Source organism: Pelmatolapia mariae, linkage group LG10_11 (assembly GCF_036321145.2).
Source record: "Pelmatolapia mariae isolate MD_Pm_ZW linkage group LG10_11, Pm_UMD_F_2, whole genome shotgun sequence".
NCBI classification, from domain to species: Eukaryota; Metazoa; Chordata; class Actinopteri; order Cichliformes; family Cichlidae; genus Pelmatolapia; species Pelmatolapia mariae.
Genome location: NC_086236.1, coordinates 46,472,195 through 46,495,083, shown reverse-complemented (window position 1 = coordinate 46,495,083; position 22,889 = coordinate 46,472,195). Strand labels below are relative to the sequence as shown.

At 41.0% G+C, this 22,889-nt stretch overlaps 1 protein-coding gene across 1 annotated transcript in view; it reads right to left on the bottom strand.

Annotated features, from left to right (window-relative positions):
- LOC134635418 (A disintegrin and metalloproteinase with thrombospondin motifs 16) overlaps positions 1-21,999 on the bottom strand; it is a 54,992-nt gene extending 32,993 nt beyond the window's left edge. Inside the window, exons 1-5 of the mRNA XM_063484797.1 lie at positions 21,919-21,999; positions 21,720-21,810; positions 18,318-18,676; positions 1,262-1,404; positions 1,047-1,204 (exon numbers count right to left, since the gene is read on the bottom strand). Coding sequence (XP_063340867.1) covers positions 1,047-1,204; positions 1,262-1,404; positions 18,318-18,676; positions 21,720-21,810; positions 21,919-21,999 — 832 coding nt within the window. The remainder of the gene's footprint in view (positions 1-1,046; positions 1,205-1,261; positions 1,405-18,317; positions 18,677-21,719; positions 21,811-21,918) is intronic.
- Positions 22,000-22,889: the final 890 nt, after the last annotated feature.

Genomic DNA, 22,889 nt, shown 5'->3' with positions numbered 1-22,889 from the left:
ATGATATTACCATCATTAAATAGCAATTTGATGCTTCCACCAGCCACCCTTGTGAAGCTGTTACAAACAGAGTAAACCACAAATGTAAACACATGTAATATTATCGAAGGGTAAGCAGGTTATTTAGTAAGTGTTAAGTGTTTTCATATGAAAAACTGAAAAGGGCAAAAATGACTTCATGACTTTTTTTATAATTAAATTTAAAGTAAAAAGTGATCCAATATCAAATCCACCCTAAATCGGAGCATATGTGAGTAAGGCTGACCTCAAAATAAAATAACAATGTTTGGTTCTTAAAGACTTAAGACGTCACCAATCCAGAAAAGTTTTGTATAATATTTTTTCCCATTTCACTCATCTTAATGCCCTTTGCATTCTTGGTTATTCAACACTGCTTTTAAAGCAATTACCAATCTTGGTAATTGCTTTAAAAGCAGAATCTTGAATTACCAATTCAAATTCTTGATATTTCCAGTCCAAATTCTTCTTCTTGCCAAAAAAAACAACAACAACAGAGAGATAAAAATAACCCGAACCAAACAAAAAACCCCTTCAATAGTTTGTTTGTTATAGCTGTTACTCTATCTATTACAATCTAGCAGTGCCTAGCCATCCATGAAGAAGAGGATTTATGAGGCTGACTTTAGTTGGCACTAAGTTAGCCACCTCATTGTTAAAAACTTTACCTAGCCTGCCAGATTAAGCACTTAAAATGAAATAAAAATGAAAGTTTAGTGGTGCTGTTACTTTCTGTTTGACCGTGAAAACCCAAATACCAGTGAGATTTGGCTAGTTGACACATAATGATCTATGACCCCTATAGTCAAGAGACATTGTTAGGTTAGCAGTGCTTGCAATTTCTTTTACAAGTTTCAGGGTTAAGGTGAAATTGATTTTAATAAACACTATGTAAACCGAATTATCAGAGGTTTAAAAGTATTATAACAAGCAAATAGGAAGTTGCAGGAATCAATAACGCATGTAAATGTTAAGAGGAATACTACAATGTTACATTAGCATTAGAAGGAGAAATTGCCCTTACATACATTTCTTCCTTCTCCCACAGAAGTGTTGCTTCTGCTTCTCCCCATGTCTGTAGTCGCTGTCATGGCGATGGTCATTGTGCTGATGGCCACTTCCATGATGTTTCATCGGGTCAGCTTGAGTGTTGTTGTTATTGTTGTCATGCTGTTTTTGCAGTCCCCTGTATTGATGTTCAAACACTGTGTTGTCAGCGGATCTCTTTTGAAGCACATGTTGCCGCTGTGTTTGGGAGTCCCTTTCTCTCTTATAGAGGATGTGTGGCTGATGACCGAAGGGCGCTGTGAAGTTCTCCATCTGCGCCAAGCCGTGTGACACGGGTCTCAAGAAATATTCTGCATCCTGTGTTTGGATCAAACCTGACTAGAGGCAAAACAGAAAGTTTGATTAGCTTTACAGCACAACCTGTTGCCTAGGCTGCACTAATCTACTGTTGCACCCATGTTAAGTTGTCTACACTCAAGCCACATGGAAAACCCTCAAAAAAATCATTCTCAGGCCAAACAATCTTGAAAAAAGAGGGTCTCTTCCCAACTTTTTTGTGAAAAAATATTCAAAAGTGACCCAATAATGAAATATTGTTTGCTAAAACCTCAAAAGTTCACACATTCTTTTCCACTGAAAAAGGCCCAAAGGGCTGCAGTCATATATTTTAATGATAACTTTACGATAATTACTTTCGCCAGCTTTTCATTTAGCTGCCCAGTCTGCCTCTTTTAGCAATTAGTCAAGGTTTGACCCTTAGTCGCTCTGAACCCACCTCCCTTAAACCTCTGTAGGTCAATCACTGGCCACGTTTGATCATGTTTAACATCTGTTTTACTGTTCAGGGTCAACCGTTATCTCACCTAAATCTAAACCAAACTTGGTCAGACAGAATGATTTTAAAACCAATGGGCTGGTGGCATCTGCTATAAACATGATATATGCTGTATAGCATGTATGTAAGGGAAGCTCTTAAGAGCCCATTTCCAGCTCTTTTTATCCTGTGACAACTTTAATACAACATGTAATACGAGAATGGGCAACATGAATATCCTCAGCAGCAACAATTTCCTTTTACTAAATATGAAGATCAATATGTGCTTTTTTGGTGCCACAGCATAACTTAGACATTCAGTTACAGGTTGCTTTTGTAAAAGGCCAATTAATATGGTCACTTGAAAAAGAAAGTGTGGGTACAAAGTAATCACAGTACCAGCAGTTAGGCGCTACTAATTAAATGCCCTTGATCAATTAATCCAAATTGCTGGCATTTTCCTGACTTCCAGCAAATTCACACCAAGTTCAGGCCAGGAAATTCTCAGAGAACCTGCTAAAAAACAAAAGAGCTACATCTCAGACTCTAGACCCTCAGGCCTCAGTCAGCATGTTAAATGTCAAAGTTCATGATAATACAGTTTGAAAAAGACTGAACAAGTATGACTTGCTTGGAAGTGTTTCCTAGACAAAGCTTCTTCTCTCTAAAAAGAATATGTCAACATGTCTTGGTTTACATCTGAACAAAACACAACACTTCTGGAATAATGTCCTGGGGACAGAAGAGACAAAAGTGGAGATGTTTGGTCATAATGCAGAGCGCCATGTTTGGCAGAAACCAAATGCACATACCAACCTCATACCAACTGTCAAGCACAGTATTGGAGGGGGTGATCATTTGTGACAGCTTTGTAGTCATAGGGCCTAGACACCTTGCAGCCATTGAGTCAACCACAAACTTCTCTGTATACCAAATTATTCTAGGGTTAAAAGTGAGACCATTTGTCCAACAGCTAATACTGGAATCAAAATGGGTGATGCAACAGGGTAAAGATCCCAAGCATAGCAGGAAATCTTCAACAGAGTGGTTAAAAAAAGAAAAGAATCAAGGTGTTGCAGTGGTACAGTTAAAGTCCAGACCCCAACCAGGTTTAAATCCTTTGGCAGGACCTTAAGAAAGCTGCGCATAAATGAATGCCGAATAAGTTGTAAAGAAGAGGGCCAAATTTCCTCCACAAAAGTCTTAAAGAATTACTTCAGGTTAACCCTGCCAAAGGTCATTATGCTAGCTACTGAATAATGGGGTGTACTTAGTTCTTCAAGGATTGCATAGAATCTTGTGAAATGCTTATTTTTCACATGACTGTCAATATATCTGCACATATTTTAAGGACACAGCAATTTTCATTTATAAATGTTCTAACTGGGTCAGTCTGAATTGTAGCAGTGGCATGTTGTTATTAATCTCAGTGGATAAATTGAGTCAAAAGCCTTTTTGAATCTCTACGTTTTACAGTGACAATTATTCACAATATTTTTTTAAGCTGACCTTATTCTCGCTTTATGTTTCACTCTATCCCTGTCTGTGTCAAAGAGACATTTCAGCTTTCATATTCAGTTTTTCAATAAACTTCTATCAACACACCAGATTCAGACAGTTGGAGATGGTTTCTCTTGCTCTCTTTTTTGCTCTCAGTCTCTCTAAACATGCACCACATTTGTGATGACAGTCAGTTGGCACGTAGTGTTTGTACTTTAACTGCACTTGGCAGTTACAACGATTTCCCTAAAATATGTTTAAATGACTACAGTCGCCACTGCTTTTTTTTTCTTTTTGTTTCACTGTGAGTGGAGTATGAGGCCCTTCATCCCTGCAGTCAGATGCTGGCTGACAGAAACACAGTGACACAGTTGCAGTGGTGAGGTAGTGAGTGTGTATTAATGTGTCTTTGTGTGTGTATGTGCATATGTCAGTCCTTACACAGTACAAAGTGGAAGTTTGTGTGTGAGACAAAACAGTGGGAGAGACAGCTGGAAAATTAGGGATCATAAATGTGGAACTCAAAAGTCTGCATGTGTGGATGTCTGCAGATGTTTCCATATCTCTAAGTAGGGGAATCTCTGGTAGCAATAAGTTAGACTCGCAGGAGCAAATTTCAAACAGTGATGTCTTTCATGCTGACAAGGTCTTCAGAACCAATTTTTTCATCATCACTCATCAACCTGGGCCGTTTACCCTTCGTACAGGTCAGAGAACTAGCAAAGCAGAGTCTATGGAAAGTACTGTGTTGAGCTTTGCATGCGAAAACTATGAAGTCGATACAGATGTGTCAGCTATGACCACAATGACCATGCAGTTTACAGCTTTCATCACATACTGTAGTAAAAAAAGTTATAGTCAGTACTGTGCATTTATGAAGTAATTAGCATGATTGGTTCTACAGCTGTCAGAATGGCTTATTCCTTGGAATATTATCAAATTATGAATATTAACACAGGTAAATGAAAGAATTATATATCCAACTGACCACATGATTCCTAGAGTGTGACATTAATGGTAAAATGCGGTAGAGGGGCAGGCTGCTGGGGTACCTTTCAAATCCTACTGTCAAGTTGTATGCTCAAGCCAGAGGAGAGCAATTTACAGATGTCCGATATTCAGATAATGATCATTTCCCACTATACAGTAACTGGTGTTTCACAGATGAAAGCTACACACAAACAGCAACACTATATGGACAAAAATGTAGGCCTAGACTGCTTAGTCTTTGAATTCAACTGTTTTCAGTCCCATTGCCACGGGTGTAAAAATCAAGCACTTAACCATGCAATCTGCTTTTGCAAAAAAATTGTGGCTCGTTTTAAAGAGCTCACTGAATTCGAGCATGGTACTATAATAGGAAGCCACCATTGCAAAAAGTCAGTCTGTAAAACTTCTTCCTTTCTAGATATTCCACAATCAACTTTAAGTGGTATTTTTGCAAAGTGGAAGCGTTTAGGAACCACAGCAACAGCCGCAAAGAGCCAGACCACGTAAAGTTGTCGAATGCCGAAGCGGAAAACGCGTAACAGTCGCCAACGCTCTGGTGGCTCAATAACTGCAAAGTTGCAAACCTTCTCTGGCATTAACATCAGCAAAACATTCCATGCCAGAAAGATGAGGGTGCGTGATCAGTTATTGAGGGAAAGAAAGAAGTGAGAAAGAGGCTTACTAAAACGTTACCACCTTCCACCATTGCTCGCCTGCCAACGGTCAAGAAATACGCCAGCCAGGATTGTTGCGTATATCACATGTGACAACCGGTGCGTGATTCCACATGGCACCCGCCCCGGCGCTGTGTAATCACAGACAATTGTCAACAATTGGTTCCAAGTCACGATGAGGCCTCTGACCTGAACTGTGCTGCCGTCAACCATCAAAACTTCACATGCTAAGTATTTATTTTTTCTGTGTGGGTGGTTCAGGGATTGAACACTGGGGCATTAGTGTGGTGATATGGTAAAGCAGCTCTACAGGGGAAAGACTGCCAAGAACATTTAAAAAAAATCCCTTTTCATCATTTTTTGTTGTTGTTGTATGTGGTTATTTTTAGTCAATCCATTGCAATGAACAAGACAGTCAAGAAAGGAAACCTATTGACTGAGAGAACATCAACCATAGGATTTAAACCTGCAGCATGTGTACTGACTGTTTAGCTTGCGGTTGTTATAGAAACAGACATCTTTTGATAGCTAATAGCAGTAGTTTAGACAGCGCAGGGCAATCTGGCTGACATTCAGTCTCAAAAAGAACTGTATCTACAGAGAAGATATTTTCAGAGCTGCACTATTTAAATTTGACTTATTTGCAGCTGTATGCTGCCAACTTTATAAGTCATGTGGTTAGAAAAAAACTTTAATTTCCACTTTTGTTTACATTTGCATATGATAGTTCGCCATAACAGCATTTACAATACAATACATGAAGCAAACAGTTCAAGAGCAAGTGGTTCGCCATTTCAACCGAAGCCAAAGGCTTTCCACTGGAGACATGTCAGCAAGCATGAACAACAAGATAGCTATGGCCACATTTCAAAGTGACAGTGTTCACTCTTTTACTGCCACTATTGTCTCCTTCTTTCCAGCACGAGATGTATCTTACAGTTTGGTTTGTCTTTTCAGCATTGATGTAACACAGCGGTTCCCAGATATCTGTCTACACATATACAAAGTGATTTTTGGAGCTGACCATGGTAGCTTACTGCCATGTCATGGCATTTCAATATTTTGTCTATGCAACTTCAGTTTTTACCCCGGGTAAAATCATCAATGTCGCTTTAATATTTTAAATGAGCGCATGAAAAGCTCTTTCAAAAGCATCGCAAAGCCAAGTTAGGGATGAGCAGCTAATATGCTTGTGTCTGGAGCTCCATCATAAAAAGGACCATGAGTCACTCCTCCACATATTATCCTGTTTCCTCTCATCTGCATTTGCTGTCACATAGACTGAAAGGACTGTTTCTCTGGAAGGATAGATCAATGCATCTAATTGTTTTACAAATACTGTCAATGTATTTTGTCCTGTGCTTCAGATATCCAATCCAGATGTTGATGCCACAGTATTTAACTGTTGGCTGTGAGCTCTTCTAAAATATGCTGATTTCATTTTAAGTGTTATATTACTGAATACATCAAGTTTCAGTGACAGAAAACTAGACACGCAGAGGTGTTGTACTGTGTGTGCAATGAATTTAAAAAGGATGTCGTTACTCAGCTAACAGCCAACAGACAAAAACAGATTATCTTTTTTATGTAGTTTTTGAGTTGAGCACAAACAACATACATGCACTTTCTTTAATTTCATACGTACGTGAGCGTGTGTGTGCAGGCTGCTATGTTAAGAGATTAGGTCACACTGGTCCCTTTCCTAAATAGCCAAAGTCATCGGATTACACAGTACGCAGTATGAAGTGCAAATAGCAGTCATAAAATGCTGAAATACTACTTGGGAGGGCGCAGACAGCTGGACTCTGTGTCAGACTCATCCAGACAAGCAGCAACAAGAACGGGGGGGGGAGTAGGCGGGCAAGAAACAGAAGGAAAACGGAAATGAGGCGGGGAAGCGCTCAGTGCATTACAAGATGCACCTGACTGTAGGCTGTATATGTTTCTGTCGTTATTTATCTCTACCCCTTCTCGCTGTCCTCAACAAAAATACGTGGCAACTTTGGCATCTCAAACACAAGGCTTCACATTTCCAAACAATTCGTCTTTTGACAGAACAAAGTGCTTCAAGAGTTGATGCTGCAATGCTTTATTTGTCATCCAAACTGATTCCACGATGGCTACACTTCAAGCAGCTGAAGGCAAGGATTCAGATTGTGAGCTTTGCGTTGACAGAGTTAACTGAACAACTGTGAATTGCTCTCTCGGGTCATATTTTAGTTTAATGCGCATTTCTTTACGAATTAGAGATTCCTACTGTATCCAAAATATCCAGCACGGATTACACAAACTGGAGGTCCTCATTACTTAATCTCCGTGGTATGGTGGAGGAAACCACGAATGATGAAGCCTTGATAAAACTGTTCTCACATCATTGGGTGCACAGTATCTACTGAGAAATGGTGATAGCAACCTGCCAAGACCACACTATGTGCTTTTCAAAGCTTCACTAACATCAGTAGACCCATCTCTCATATTCGCTTGGAAATCCCAGAGGTGGAAGAAATGTGCAGCATTCTGTTATTACCATGACTGCTTGCCCCGAGGCAAGAAACACACCCATCCTTTTACAAGTGGAAAACACATACCTTCCAAGTGATTTGTAGTGGCAGGACATTAAGAATTTCCCTTTGATACAAAAGGAAGGTGTGCTTTACAAGTCTGAGTAAAATTAGCCAAACTGATACAGATGTAGGTGAAGCACAGGGCTAAAGTACAGATGTGAAAAAAGGACATACTGTATAGAGAGTAAGCATTTGCTTATTAGTGGTTACTAGTTGAAAAAAGGTTATTATGCATACCTTTATGTAATATTCATGGATGCAAATTAGCAGGACATTAAATAGCATACAAAAAAGGCACAATAAGACCAAGTCGTTACTTTGGTAGTACAGTGCTGCTGCTATGCTGTATACAGACAAATATTTGAGAAAATGAGTCATAATAACTCAATAATTTAAGCTAGCAGGTTCCAGCATGGGGTTTGCAGACAGCCAACTCTCAAAGTCAATATATTTACAGATAAGAATCATGCTTGCAGCTCTGTGAGGCTTACAGGTACAACATTCTTTTACGTTTTGCCACCATGCTGGTGAGTTCACAATGTCAACTAGCTGCTGTTAGGTAGGCTGGATGACAATAACGATGTTCAACATATTAGTTCGGCATGCTAGCATGCTAAACATCTTGTGCCTGTGTAGGTTTTTAGTCATCCTGGTCACGGTAGTCATTGAAAAAACAACAAAGCTTGAAAAAGAAGGCAACTGGAGTTCTTTAGGTTTATGAAGATGTTTCACCTCTTATCCAGGATGCTTTTACAGGTCTAAAATGGCTTTTTACCCCTAGTAAGGGGTTGTCCCCTTTGGAAGTGGTCTTGAGGTCACTGACCTACTATTGATCATGTGAGTCATCTCAAGGTGTGAAATAAGGCATGGGTCATTTACCATCACCTGTGGGTTAAGGGTGAAATCCCTGTGAAACCTTGGATGAGAGGTAAAATGTCATCACAAACCTAAAGAACTCCAGTTGTCTTCTGTTTCAAGATCTCAGGAATAACATCTTTTTTCCCCTTTGTTTGGACCAAAAATTGCACAAGATGCCATATGTAGGCATAGGGATGAAAAAAAAGTTACCAGATTGGAACAATTTCTGCATATCACTCCTCAATAGCCTCATACCCATAAAAGCAGGACTAAAGCGTATCATGCTGCAGCATAAAGTCGACACAGAGAAAGAACTGTTTTATGATGGGCTGTTCCATGTGTGTGTGTGTGCTGGTGTATGAAACCCTTTGGCAGGTGATCAGTGGGATTGGCCTGAAACTTTTATTCCATCAATTCATTGCTTGTAAGTCAGAGATTTTTACGGCTGATCACCCTCCTGTCATCAACTGCATGGGCTGCCAGAAGATGAGAGTTGAAAAGGCAAATTATAAATAGGCTTTAACAATGTTACACTCCCTACAAGAAGAATTTTAGCACTTCAAACTTCCAGGGAGGGAGCAACGACCCTTATATTCTTCATCAATGTCACTCCTTTTCACTCTGATCTTTCATTATCCTTCTGTTGGCATCGATCAGCCAGTGTGAGAAAAACTAACCCTGCAGCTTACTCTAAACACAGACGGATGGTGTTAATTTTTTTTAATTTTTAATTTTTTTAAAGAATGACAGCGCAAACAAATGTGATGAAAGAGTCCAATCTAAGTTGTATCACTGCGCATTTGGGGTCCAGGTGCAGTGCTGCTCCGGTCAATATTTACCTGTTCCTTGCTAAAGCAAACTGGCCAAAGTGCAAGGTCTCCCATATGCTTTCAAGTAGTCCAGTGAACTCTGTTATGACGTTTTGACCAGTTGTATGCAACATCTGTAGCACGCACACACACTTACATTAACTGGCTGGACTTGAACACTTGTCCAAGAATTTTGAACCTTAACCAAAGCTTATATTAACGTTAAATCAATCTAAACATCTTCATAGGTATATAGGTCTATATAGGTATGTAGGTCTTTAGTGCAAAAACTCATCTTATGTATCAACTAATGCTGGGCGATATGACAATATATATCGTGTGGACGATAGAAAAGTGTCTATCGTGCCATTTGTCTTCTATCGTTTATATCGTACTAACTCAAATTTTATAAATTATTACATGAAATATATAATTAACCCTTTACAACCGGTCGGAGCAGGTACACTCCGTTTTACCTAACTATTTTTAAATCCCTGTAGAACTGGAACCACATAAGGTAGTGCAATAATTTTTTTTTGCATGTGAAACCGGAGTTGTACTTACATCTTATGCCATTAGCTTGTCCAAAGTCACGGTTTCCTTCCACATATAACTTTGCAAAAATTGCATAAGAAGCACTTGCAGCAACAAAAACACAATATTCCAAACTTGCAGCAACAAAAACACAATATTCCAGAAACAGGCTTTGCCGACGTTCATAAGACTTCCTACGTTGGCATATACGTCAGCGCGAACTATCGCACGTCCGGCATTACCTGCCCGAAACCGGAAGTGACGTCATTTTCGCGAAAGGGCCTTATAAGCCTATGTTGGTGTTTTTAAAAGACATGTTTGACTTTATGTTTTTCTGTATCGTTTCTGGGATGCTTAGAACTCAAATTACACTGTTGGAAATAGTTTATTTTGATGCATTATAATATTTATTTTCATTTTTCCTGTAGTATATAAAAATTAGTGTATCTCAAAAATAAAACTATGAAGACACTCAAAATAAATTTCTCGTGGTTGGAAACTTTTGTATTTACAGTTTTGAGGGATACACTGCTTAAATTTTTTTTAACTAGAAATATATGTAAAAAACAAAAAAACGATTTTCAATTTTTTTGTAGTTTATTGCACTACAAGTTTTTGCAATTTATGTAGTTACTATGGACTTAATGCATACATATTATTAAAATTTGGGCTATAACGGTTGTATTGATATATGGAAACTTGAAATACTCCCACAAATGGCACTACAGCATGTAAAAACATAAAGATAAGCTCTGGCGGACTTGGTTCTATGGTAGGTCTTAATCAATCAATCAATCAATCAATCTTTATTTATAAAGCACTTTTCATACAAACTTTAGCACAAAGTGCTTTACATGGTTAAAAGCAGCCCACCTCACCCTCCCACTCATTCCCCGCACTGTCATTAACAGAAGCGGTCATGATACACACATCCCCCTACCCCCCCACCCCCACACATACACACACACACACCTAAAGAGTAAAATTGGGCTGGGTACGTATTAGCCAAGTGAGGAAACACTATCACAGGGAGCTGTCTGCACCGGGAGCCGGTCACAGACCGCAGCCTCCAGGCTGGGCACACAGCAGGAGGGAGGCTAAGAAGCCCCCCAGCCAGGCTCAGAGGACCCACAGGGCCCCAGCAGCCACGGTCGATCACAGCCCCGGTACAGAGAACCCCCTCCGAGGAAACACTGGAGATATGACCTAATAAGAATATAAACAGGATAAAAAGATAAAATAAATAAGAGTGGGATATAATATAAATATAAGTATAAACAGAGTAAGAAGATAAAAAATGAATAAGAATAAAATCAGTAAATATTAGGTAAAACTAAATGAATAATATAAATAGAATAACAGGATAGAATAAATAAGCATAAAATAAATAAGCGTTAGTTAAAAGCTAAATTAAAAAGGTGGGTCTTGAGCCTGTTTTTAAAAACATGAACGTTCTCTGCGGCCCTGAGCTCCTCCGGCAGGCTGTTCCACAGTCGAGGACCATACCACTGAAAAGCTGCCTCTCCGTGAGTATGTGTCCTGACTTTAGGGACAATCAAAAGGCCAGTACCAGAGGACCTCAAGGTCCGCGAGGGTTCATATGGTAAAAGCAGATCTGAAAGATAAGAAGGCCCAAGACCATTAAGACATTTAAAAGCCAATAAAAGAACTTTAAAATCGATCCTGAAACACACGGGGAGCCAATGCAGCGATTCTAAAACCGGTGTAATGTGGGCCCGCCCTCTGGTCTTCGTCAGCACACGAACTGCAGAGTTTTGCAAAAGTTGCAAAGGTGAAATATTCTTTTTGGGGAGACCAGAGAGCAGCGCATTACAATAATCAATGCGACTGGTAATAAAAGCATGCATCAGCATCTCCGTGTTGGCCCGAGAGAGAATAGGGCGCACTCTGGCTATATTTTTTAGATGATAAAATCCAATTTTGGTTACATGTTTAATATGTGGGATAAAACCAAGCTCAGAGTCAAAAATAACACCCAGGTTTTTCACTTGTAGTGAAGGGCATAGTGAAAATGCCTGTAATTTAGACAAGAGTTTCTCTCTCTGAGCCTCAGGACCGATGATTAAAACTTCAGTTTTGTCCTGGTTAAGCTGTAAAAAGTTTTCTGCCATCCAAGATTTTATATCTACAATACAGTTAAAAAGGGCATCCATTGGTCTGGTGTCATCAGGAGACACGGAGATATACAGCTGAGTATCATCAGCGTAACTGTGGAAGTTCACTCCATGCCTCCTGATGACGCCGCCAAGAGGGAGCATATATAAATTAAAAAGTACAGGGCCTAAAACCGACCCTTGAGGCACACCACATGTCATTTTATGGATCTTAGAGGAGCATGTATCCATACTCACCATAAAAGTTCTGTCTGAGAGATAGGAAGTGAACCAGTTGTGTACAGTACCAGAGAGGCCCACCATGTGTTTCAGTCTGTTTAAAAGTATAGCGTGGTCTACTGTATCAAAGGCTGCACTTAGATCCAGTAGCACCAGGACTGAGAGCTTTTGGGAGTCCCAGTTACATCTAATATCATTTAAAACCTTTAGGAGAGCAGTCTCTGTGCTGTGGTTCACCCGAAATCCAGACTGAAATATTTCTAGGATCTGTTTATCATTCAGAAAATCATTAATCTGAATAAAAACAAGTTTTTCTAAAATTTTACTTAAAAATGGTAAGTTGGATACAGGTCTGTAGTTATTAAAATTATTGCAATCCAAATTGCTCTTCTTCAGAAAGGGCCTCACCACCGCCGTTTTAAAGGCAGCAGGGAAGACACCCGACTGAAGAGAGCAATTCATCATGTATAAAAGCTCAGCTTCAAAAAATCCATAAAGTGTTTTAAAAAGTGGAGAGGGGATTGGATCTAAAAGACATGTGGTGGGTCTCACTGTGGAGAAAACTTTCTTAAGGTTCTCAGCATTAACTACTGACTTTATCTACTGACTTTATCTACTGTTCTGATTTTATCTACTGTTCTGATTTTATCTACTGTTTTGATTTTTGATTTTAAATACTGTTTTGTTTGTTTGTTTGTTTGTTTGTTTGTTTGCTTGTCTTAATCAATTTTAAATCGTGCTTTTTATTTGTTTTTGTTTTTAATGTCTCTGTAAAGCACTTTGAATCACCTTGTTGTTGAATTGTGCTATATAAATAAACTTGCCTTGCCTTGCCTTGCCTTGCCTTAACCAGGACAAAGCTGTCCAGTGTCTCCTCAGGTACAGTCGGGCCCTCAGATGTGTTTAAAATCATATCACGAGAAGATAAAATATCACATCTGATGGTGTTGATTTTTCCCCTGAAGTGGTCTGCAAACTGCTCACAGAGTGAGTCTGTGGGGCTTCTTTGGGAGCTGTTAAAATCAGGGTTAAATAAGTGATCTATGGTGGAGAAGAGGACCTTGGGATTATTTTTGTTATTACTGATTATTTTGGCGAAGTATGAATTTCTTGAATTCCTTAGTGTATTATTGTAAATTTTAAGTTGCTCGCAAAGTATTTGATAGTTGATTTCATTTTTATTTTTCCTCCATCTCCTTTCTGCTGCCCTGCAATTTCTTTTGAGTTTTTTGACTTCTTCGTTTCTCCAGGGTGATACACGTTTTACGTTAATCTTTTTGGTGGTGAGTGGAGCAACGGAGTCAAGGCTTTTCTTCAGTTTTAGGTTAAAATGATTAAAAATAAAATCACAGAGTGCAGGTAGAATCACAGGGGGGCATTCGTCTAAAACCCTGGTAAAATTTGCAGCCACTTCAGAGGTTAGATAGCGCCTCCTCACAGTTCGCACCGAGGTCTCCCGCTGAATAAAACCGGTGATGTTAAAAAACACACAGTAGTGGTCAGAGACAGCTAAGTCAACAACAGAGGACACACTGGTGGACAGCCCATGGGTGATGACCAGGTCCAGAGTGTGTCCTCTGTTGTGAGTCGGCTGCGTGACGTGCTGGGTAAAATCCATACAATGAAGAATGTTTAAGAATTCTTTTGATGTAGGGTCAGAAGGATTATCTATGTGCAGGTTAAAATCACCGGTTAGAATTATCATTTTATATTTTGAATGTATGTTTGTTAAAAATTCTGAGAATTCCTTGATAAAAGCAGCACTGTCTTTAGGTGGTCGATAAATTGTGACAGATAAAACTGGAGGGCTGCTGAAAACAATAGCGTGGAATTCGAAAGTGGTAAAATGATCAAATAAAATTTGTTTGGTGGTGAGTGTGTTATTGGTTAAAGATGCAGTCCCACCACCTCTCTTACCACTTCTAAAGGAAAAAGAGAAATTAAAATTTGGTGGGGAGGCCTCAGTGAGAACAACTGGTGCATCCGAACCCAGCCATGTTTCAGTTAAAAATAAACAATCAAGTTTATTATCTAAAATTAAATCATTAATAATAAAAGACTTGTTCAACAGAGAGCGGACATTTAAAAGTGCCATACTAATTGAGACTGGTGGATTTTTGACAGTAGAGTTCAATGAATGCTGAGATTTTTGAAGAGGCCGGAGATTATTAATGTTTTTGGAGTTACTGGATTTATGATAATTGTGTTGCTCTCTGTTTGTGATTATTACGGGTATTGTGTTGACTGTGGGAGAGAGAGGTCCGAGTCCAGGGTTTTGTGTATTACTGTTAAAAGTGGAACAAATATAGGAGCTGGGACCAGGGGGACATCAGTCAGTGGAGGACAGATCAGCGGGTAGTGTCGGTTTGGGGTAATGACAGGACCGTGTGCGGGAGTGCTGTACACCAAATACCAAATTGGCGGACAGCAAACGGCGTCCCCAGGCGTTGAGGTGGAGTCCGTCTGCCCCAAAAAGATGTCTCCTCTCCCAGAAGGCATCAAAATTGTTAATAAAACCCACGCCGTGGGAGACACAGGCGGAGGAGAGCCAGGTGTTAAGGCTGAGCAGCCGGCTGAAACGGCCTATCCCTCTGCCGCAGGTGGGGGTGGGGCCGGAGATAAAAGCACTCACCTGCAACTGACCAAGGAGGCTGAAGAGTTGGAGGAAGTCCAGCTTCAGCAGCTCAGATTGCCGTTTGGGGATGTCATTGGTGCCGATGTGGATGATGAGCCGGTTGGCCTGTGGGTGGGACGCCAGGATGTTGGGAATTCTGTCCACTATGTCGACAACGGTGGCTCCCGGGAACGACAGCGTGAGCGCCCCCCTCATCCGCACGTTCCTGACGATGGAATCTCCGAGGACCAGCGTGGAGAGAGGAGATGCCACCGGGGACTGCTGGCCATCTGAGACGCCTGCGCCACGGCACCGGGGGTGTTCAGATGGAGATGCACCAGCCGGACCGCGTGCGTGACTCCCAGGTAGCTGCGCCGTGGGTCCTCTTCTCCGAGGAGCCGGGGTGAAGAACAGTTCTCCACGGCGAGTTTGCGCCACAGCGCCGGGCTGCCCGCCACGGCTCCGGGGACGTAGTGGTGGAGATGGTGCAGACTTCAGCGACACAGCGGGGTGGCGAGGGCTAGCGGCCAGAGGAGGAAAGTCCACAGGATCCAGGATACTGAATTTATTCTTCAGCACTACTGCACCGGAGGGGTGAGGGTGCGAGAGACGGATCCTCCTGGCCCCTCTGCAGCCACCGCGCGTCCCAATCATGGTCCATGGCGCTGGTTGGGTTAAAGGGTTAAATAGCCTGTGGCAAATATGTTAGTGTTGTCTTCTCACTATACATGCTCTTAACTTTATGCAAGTAAATAATATGGTATAAAAAAATGATATTTTTCGCAAAGAAACTCCGTCTCGTGGTTTGCTGCTGTACGTGCACCCGGATTTGCGACATACTTTACGGTAACTCAAAACAAAGACTGCACCCTCGGCACTCGCTGTTTCAGACTGCGTACTTTCCAGATGACCACAGGTCAGGTCGTATATCGTGATATATATCGTTATCGTGATATAAAATAATTCATATCGTGATAAATATTTTTTCCATATCGCCCAGCACTAGTATCAACACTGACTGTGTGACACTGGTGAAGTTAAATATTAAAACGTATGCTGAAAAATTCTTATATGCAGTTTAGAGCATAATAAAACCCATTCTTCCCTTTTTTTGAAAATCAGTAACCAGCTTGATCTTTTCCCTAGAATCTAAATACCTTTGCCTGCTGATATTGCTTTGCACTTCCCAACTTCACATCAGAAAAAGCCAAATTCCCATTGATGCCCTGACCCAGTCTGTCCTAGCCCGCCTCAGCCGTGAGAACAACATTTACAGTCTCTGCAACCCTGGACCTTTTGGCTGGATCTTTTATTGGGATCTGCTCTGAAATGTAGACACACACACACACAGAAGAAGAGAAGCATCCCTGGAGATGTGCCATTCTCTGCCTGTAGTTTTAGAGGGCAATTCTCAGACACAGCAGTGGTCCCCTACAATGAAATATAAACAGCAAACCAACATGGAATTTATTTTAGCCTAATTAAAAACACTAAAAGCCATGCTTAAGTGAAATGTGGTCAAACTGGTTTTTAGGGGAATTTGCTTTTGGTAAAACTGTGAAAAGAAACAAGTTCAAACAATGTTTCTTTTTTTAGATGAAAGCTTATATCCCACTGGCCTGAATGCATTCACTAACGGATGTCAACTGACAAATGAAGCATTCCACTGATGTTGAAGAACAAAATGAGGAACACTTGAGAACTTCTCTTCTTTTTACCAAGCTTCAGCTGTACAACAGAAAAACAGTAGAATGTATAATGAAATTAAGTGGCATAATAGCAAATAAAAAGAAACAATAAGACCAAACAAATCAATAAAATTCTCAACAGAAAGTCTGTTTGAACAAAAAAGGTTTGAGTCAACTAAACATAGCTGTAGTGGTAGACCGTTCCAATGCCTTGTGCCACAAGTGCCACAGGCTGAAAGGCTCTGTCTCCACTAGTCTTCAGTCAAATGTGTGAAACAACTAACACATTCTGAGCCTGTGAACGAAGACTGCAAGCAGCAGTGTATTTTGTAAGAAATAATCTCGAGCCTGGTCATTTAGTGCTCTGTGTGTGTACGTACGGTAATTTTAAAATCTACTGGCAGCTAGCGTAAAGAACATGCTGACTTCAAAACGAATAAGTGTGTAGGTAAGTTTTTGTATTAATTAAGTCCTTTGTTCTCTAGTCCAGACTGCTAAGAGGGTTAATATAACACTTGGGGTCTTAGCGTGGCACTACCTCACTTGAGCTTCTTACAGTAATTTCTTCTTTATGTTCATGCAGCACAGGAGGACCACCAGGGTGAGAACTGGAATTTAGCCAGTAAATCTAAACAGAATGTAAACTAGTCCAGAGGATTTAATCCAAACTGATTCAGTCAGCATTTTTAGCCCAAACTGCATAATAATGACTTTTATGCCTAAAAAAAAGATGGACTTATTACACATTAACGAGTAGAAAGAAAAATAAAATTACTTCCAAACACTGCTAGAGCAGATACCGAGTTAGTAATTCTTTCCCACGCTTCACTCTGACCAAACACACAAATACAGCTGATCATTTAAACACCAATAAATCTGCTCAGGTTTGCATGTGGATATCCGCTTACTGTCTGTGTAGCTTTTAGAGTGTTCAGAGTTTAATTTCACCTGGATTGGATTTGCACCCATTTCAATCCTCTTTAAGCAGTGACAGCTGCAAACGTTACGGCCTTCAAGATGATGCAAAGGTGCTTCTCGTTGTTGAAGGAATATTAAAAATATTTTTATATCCGTGTAGTAAATGCCATGTGATGGCCATGTGCTAAACGTAAAGATAAAATACCATCAAAACATTGTCATGGCATATTTGGCTCAAGTGTATTTTTAGAATTTTCCTGGCTTGTAGCAAACATGATGTGAACATGAAGCTTAGCTTTTCCATCCATTAGTTATTCATTAGCCGACTTACAACTAATAATGCATGACACGCTGGAACGAGAACCTCCTGTGTATGTTTTGCCAACTTATTCGGTGGGTTTTTAAGTCAATTTAAGTCAATTTTCTCTGCACACCAGACAGACAATGGACTGACTCAAGAACTGTGTGAAAGACAGCCATAGAAGCATACTGTCGAGAGTCATAATGTTTCATCAAAAAGTATGGCGTCTCACAATGAAAGAATTGCAATTGAATTGAATTTACTGTCTGTCTTTTGTCTTGGGGTGTTAAGTTACTATATTCAAAACTTTGTGTTAAAATCCAAAAAAAGTCAATAACCTCTCTCTCTCTGCCTCCCCAGTTTTGCCATGACAAGAACTCTGACACTCAGTGTTTATAGTATCAGCGGTCCCAGGACGAGCCAAATTTCTTTGGCTCCCAAGCTCGTTTTTTTTTCTCGGTCATTGAGTGCAATTAGAGAACTCACTGCTAAACCTACATGCTGCCAAAACTTAAGCAATATAAAAATGTCCCTGAGATGCACTTATGATGAATGTACCGTGAAGTCTTTTTGACTGATACAGATGCACACACACCCCTTATCTGAATTATTTACTGACTTTCCTTTCTTCTCTTCAGAACCCATCCTGCAGCCCATCTTTATTTTGACTCACCATTCCCATGCATGTGGATAGTGCCACAGAGGAGTTGACCCTTGACCTCAGTGACCCTTGATAAAAGCAGAGGTCATCCTGATGGTAGGCCCTCAGGCTCTTGGTGCCATTCTTTCCCAGGACCTGGATGGTGAAGCCAGGTGCAATCAGGCTTTCCGAGGCGTCCCTCAGCTCCATGTGGAAGTCCTGCCCCAAGCCTCTGAGTCGGAAGTGGACTGTTTCGCTGATGCTTTCAGTGGCAGATGAGTTTGCGTCTGAAGCGAGGGATCTGCGCCGCCTTTTGCGCTGGTGGTGGGCAATTTCATGAGAGACGTAAACGCCTTGGTGGTCGACCTCATATGGAGATACAATCTCATATTCTGGAGATAAAGGATGTTGAAGGAAGAAGAGGCAAGGACAGGGAAATGTGAAAAGACAAATGAAACACTGAGTGAAAATTGCAATCGCAACACCCACAAAAAAGGCAGCCACAAAAAAGAAACTAAATCTAGTCTTTTAATGTGGACATATTAAATATAAAGACATTTCTTAACTTGAAACTATGCAACTGAAAGCCTGCTGAGAGGTTTTAAACTGTGATGAGAGAAGACTATATTTTTATAGATAAAAAAATAAATGTTTAGCCTCATGGTAAATCTATACTAATTTGTTGTGTCAACATAATTAATTGTGAATTGCTGCACATTGTGTCAGCTGCTGCCTTGGTTACAACACGGTCTAAAACTACAGCTTTTTCCTTTTCTTTGTTAGCTCTCCTCTGCCTGCCTCATTTACTTTTGCTGACGGGGTCAAAAGAGGATTACGAGAAAAGGAAGCTTTCTAGACAATTCCAGGCCTTTTAGTAGAGAGTGAATCATGTTTGACCAAGTGCTTTACTCTATTTCTTTTATATAGCTCAAACTGGATAACAGCAAGTCATAAAGGGAGACGGTGGCATGTCATGGCCCTCGTGTTGTAGTCCAGTTAAAGGTCTAATCTTGCTGTGGTCATAAGAATTAACGGGCTTTCCTCAAAAGGTCAAATCAAAAGTAGCTGACTTTATACTGACTCCTTGCCTTGGTCCAAATTTCCTTTTGAGGAAAAATTATGTGACAGTGAACATTGCTTGAGGTCATCCGAGGACTAAGAATGGCAGAACAGACTACGGGACATCTTTTATAAGAAATGAACATATTCACTCTTGAATACTTGAAATATATATAGAAAAGGTGCATGATGGCCAGCCATCTATCCATCCATCCATCCATGCCAGGGCCATGGGGCTTTCATAAGGAAAGAGGCAGGGTACATCCTGGACAGGTCACCAGTCTGTCACAGGTCTAACACACAGAGACAGGCAACTATTCACATGGATATTCACAGATATGACCAATTACGAAGGGCCAATTAAGATTAACCACATGCATACTTTTGGAGTGCAACAGGAAGTTGAACTTGGTAGAACCTACACAGACATGAGGAGAACATGCAAACTCCACCACACTGGATTCAAACAGAGGGCTTTCTTTCTGTGAAGTGACTGCGCTAACCAATGCACCAATCTGTGTTAAATGTGCATGATTGCTCTTATTCTTTTAAAAATTATTTATTTAATTACTCATTTTTAGCATAACTTTTGTTACTGTCCTGGGAACTTAGTTAAATGGACACTAGATGCTGTCATGTTTTAAGTCACACAGCTTAAAACACCTTACAGTTGATGCTTTAAGAGAAATCTGGCAGTAAACAGACATAATAGCATCATGGCTGATTTTGTCACAGTACTGGAATGGCCACTGTAAATGTGTTTAGCCGTGCAAAAGTGATACGGTGTCACTTTTTTAGGTTAAAGTGCACAGAAATAACAGCAACATTGGACAGTCAATAAGAGCCAGTCCCAGTTACCGTACAGGCTGACCTGCTTTAGCAAGACCTAACAATGAGTATATATAGCATTGAGACAGACAGGTTCTGGCAGTGGGAAAAGCATGCAGGGTGGCAGACTGTGTGTCATCACTGCCTGTGCCAATGCCTGCTTTTTGGTGCATCTTGGTCATTCAGTGTATCTATGCACAGCACGACCTGTCCTCAGCAGCGGGTGATTTATTTAAAGCACCTTGATTTACTACGACTGCATAAGTTGTAGCATGGGCGGCCAAGGCAGGAAGCAAAGCCTTGACATGTCACCAGTCTTATCTATCTCAGAGTTACAGGACTGCAAAGAGCAAACACATGCCCCAAGTCTCAAGCATTTTCTATGCGGAAAGCAAAGCTCTTAAGCAAACCCAGAAAATGGTCCTCTCTGCCTTTGCCTCTCTGTCCACATCCCCCGAATGCATAGACACACACTTGCTTCCAGTTAACTGTTTGTCCCACCCTCACACAAAAAACAGCTGCGGTGACCCATGTCTGACAGTATACAAACAAAGAGTCCGCGAGAACAGAGTACACATGCACACACACACACACGCACAGACACACACACATGCACACAGAAAGAGAGAGAGAGAGACAAGGCTAAGACAAGATCCTGCAGTTGTTGGTTTAGTGGCTCCTGAGTGCCATTAGCACTGATGAAGTCTTCAGCCAGTGGGCACCTTGGCTTAAAGATGATAAAGGAATGAAAATATGAATTCTGCATATGAACTCGTTCTAACATATGAATGTTGACACATTAACAAGGAGAAGTAATTGTTGAAGCGCTGCCTATGACACTAACTCAAAACACAAGCGAGGGCTTTCCCATTCCTTTCTGTTTCAGATCATCAGCACATGTGCTCACAGAGAGTTCATTTATGCAGGCATATTTATGCACTTTCATGGTAACAACAACAACAACAAAAGATCTGGTAGAGAACTGCATAGCCAAAGAAGTTGCTGAGTCATCACACCACATGGGGGTTAGATCCACAAAAACAAGAACAGATGAAAGCCTCGCTCTTAACTGCCGGCACTAATAATTGACAAAGCAGGCATCACTGCATCCTCAAGGAAGAGTTTGGTCACTCTCCCAGCTAGATTGCTCTCGGAGCCGTTTTTATTGTGTGTGTTTTTTTTGTCAACCCCCTTCTTGTTCTTGACACGTGTCTTGACTTGACACGTTAATAAATAATTCCTTTCATGTAACGTGAAATAAGTGAAACGACTTTTACAGAATGAAAGAATTCCTTATTTTGCTGTAGACAACAATTTGAGATCCTCTGCAGCATGCACCAACTAGTGACTCCGAGTCAGGGTACAGGTTGCCCCCCAGCGGTGAATGGCGGTAACGCACAACGCAGGTGAGCGCCGTTTGATGCTGCTGACCGCTCTAAGGGTGAACGAGCGAGAAGTATTTATTGTCTTAATTCAGCTGAAAAGCATAAAAAGCATAAAACAGACCATCAACACTTTCCCCCTCTGTTTTTCTTGTTTAAAGCCTACCTGTGTTTTGAGGTAAATTGAGAGACCGTAGCAGAATAGATGCGCCTTGATCACATTCGGCACTGTCATCACCAGCATTCATAAGAACGCTCTGCGCGAGAAGAAGAAGTGCAAATGAACTTGTTTGAGTAATTATGCAGAAAGCACTTGCTTATTTGAGTTCCTGAAAACTTTATGAGCAGCATGCACGCAGACTTACGTTGCCCAGGGTGAGAAACCACAGCAGGTGGAAAAACGACGGTCTCCAGTTTCTGCACGCTGCGCAAGACAAGAAATTCATGTCCGTGGATCACTTTTAACACACCTCCCAGCAGTATCGATATCTTAAATAAAACAGTTCAACAGTAGCAGCAGAGGCAGCACTTCTGCTTTAGATGAATGAAGCATCAAAGAGATTCGCATGCAGGCTTCAGTTTAACCACTTTGGTCTCCATTCATTTCCATGCGGAGTTCCAATCGCGGTAAACTGCTTGAACTCCAGTCCTCTCTCCCGGCAAGTCATTTTCTTTCTTTCCACTCAGACAGCCCTACAATCCTCTCTCTCTCTCTCTCTCTCTCTCCCTCATAGCTACGCTCACTCGGCCGCTCTCTCCCCCTCTCTCTCTACCCAGTGACCACCACGGATCCTTTTGACTCCCAACGAAATCATGTGATTGTCTTAAATAGGCCGCATCTCATCTTGGCAATGGCAGACTCCTGTAAAAATCGCACAGAGTCCGAATATGTTTCTCTTGGGAGCCCGACGAGGGAGCTCTGCGCACAATACTCTGTGTGAGTGTTTTCTGGTGTAGGGGGGCTTACCCTAAGCAGGCTACAGCCTGTAGCCAATCACATTTGGCACCTGCTTTGAGAGATGTTCTACTTCTCAGCTTACATGGTCGCTATGATATTTAACAAACACACAAAAAATGTATGCACTGCAAGGAGACTGCTGAAAAAAAGGTTTTCTTTATGTCCCCCATCAGGTCAGGTTCGAATATATGAATCCAGTCATGTGGATCTAGTGGTCCAAACGCGATTCAGAGATTACACCCCGGAGCAGGTAATCAGTAATTTGTGATGGTTTACAGTCTGAAATTTAACCACTGACCCCGTTTAATCCGCTTGCCATTCTCCCATCTCTCCAATATTCCACAGCTGCACTGATAGGCAGCGTGCCAACATTTCTGA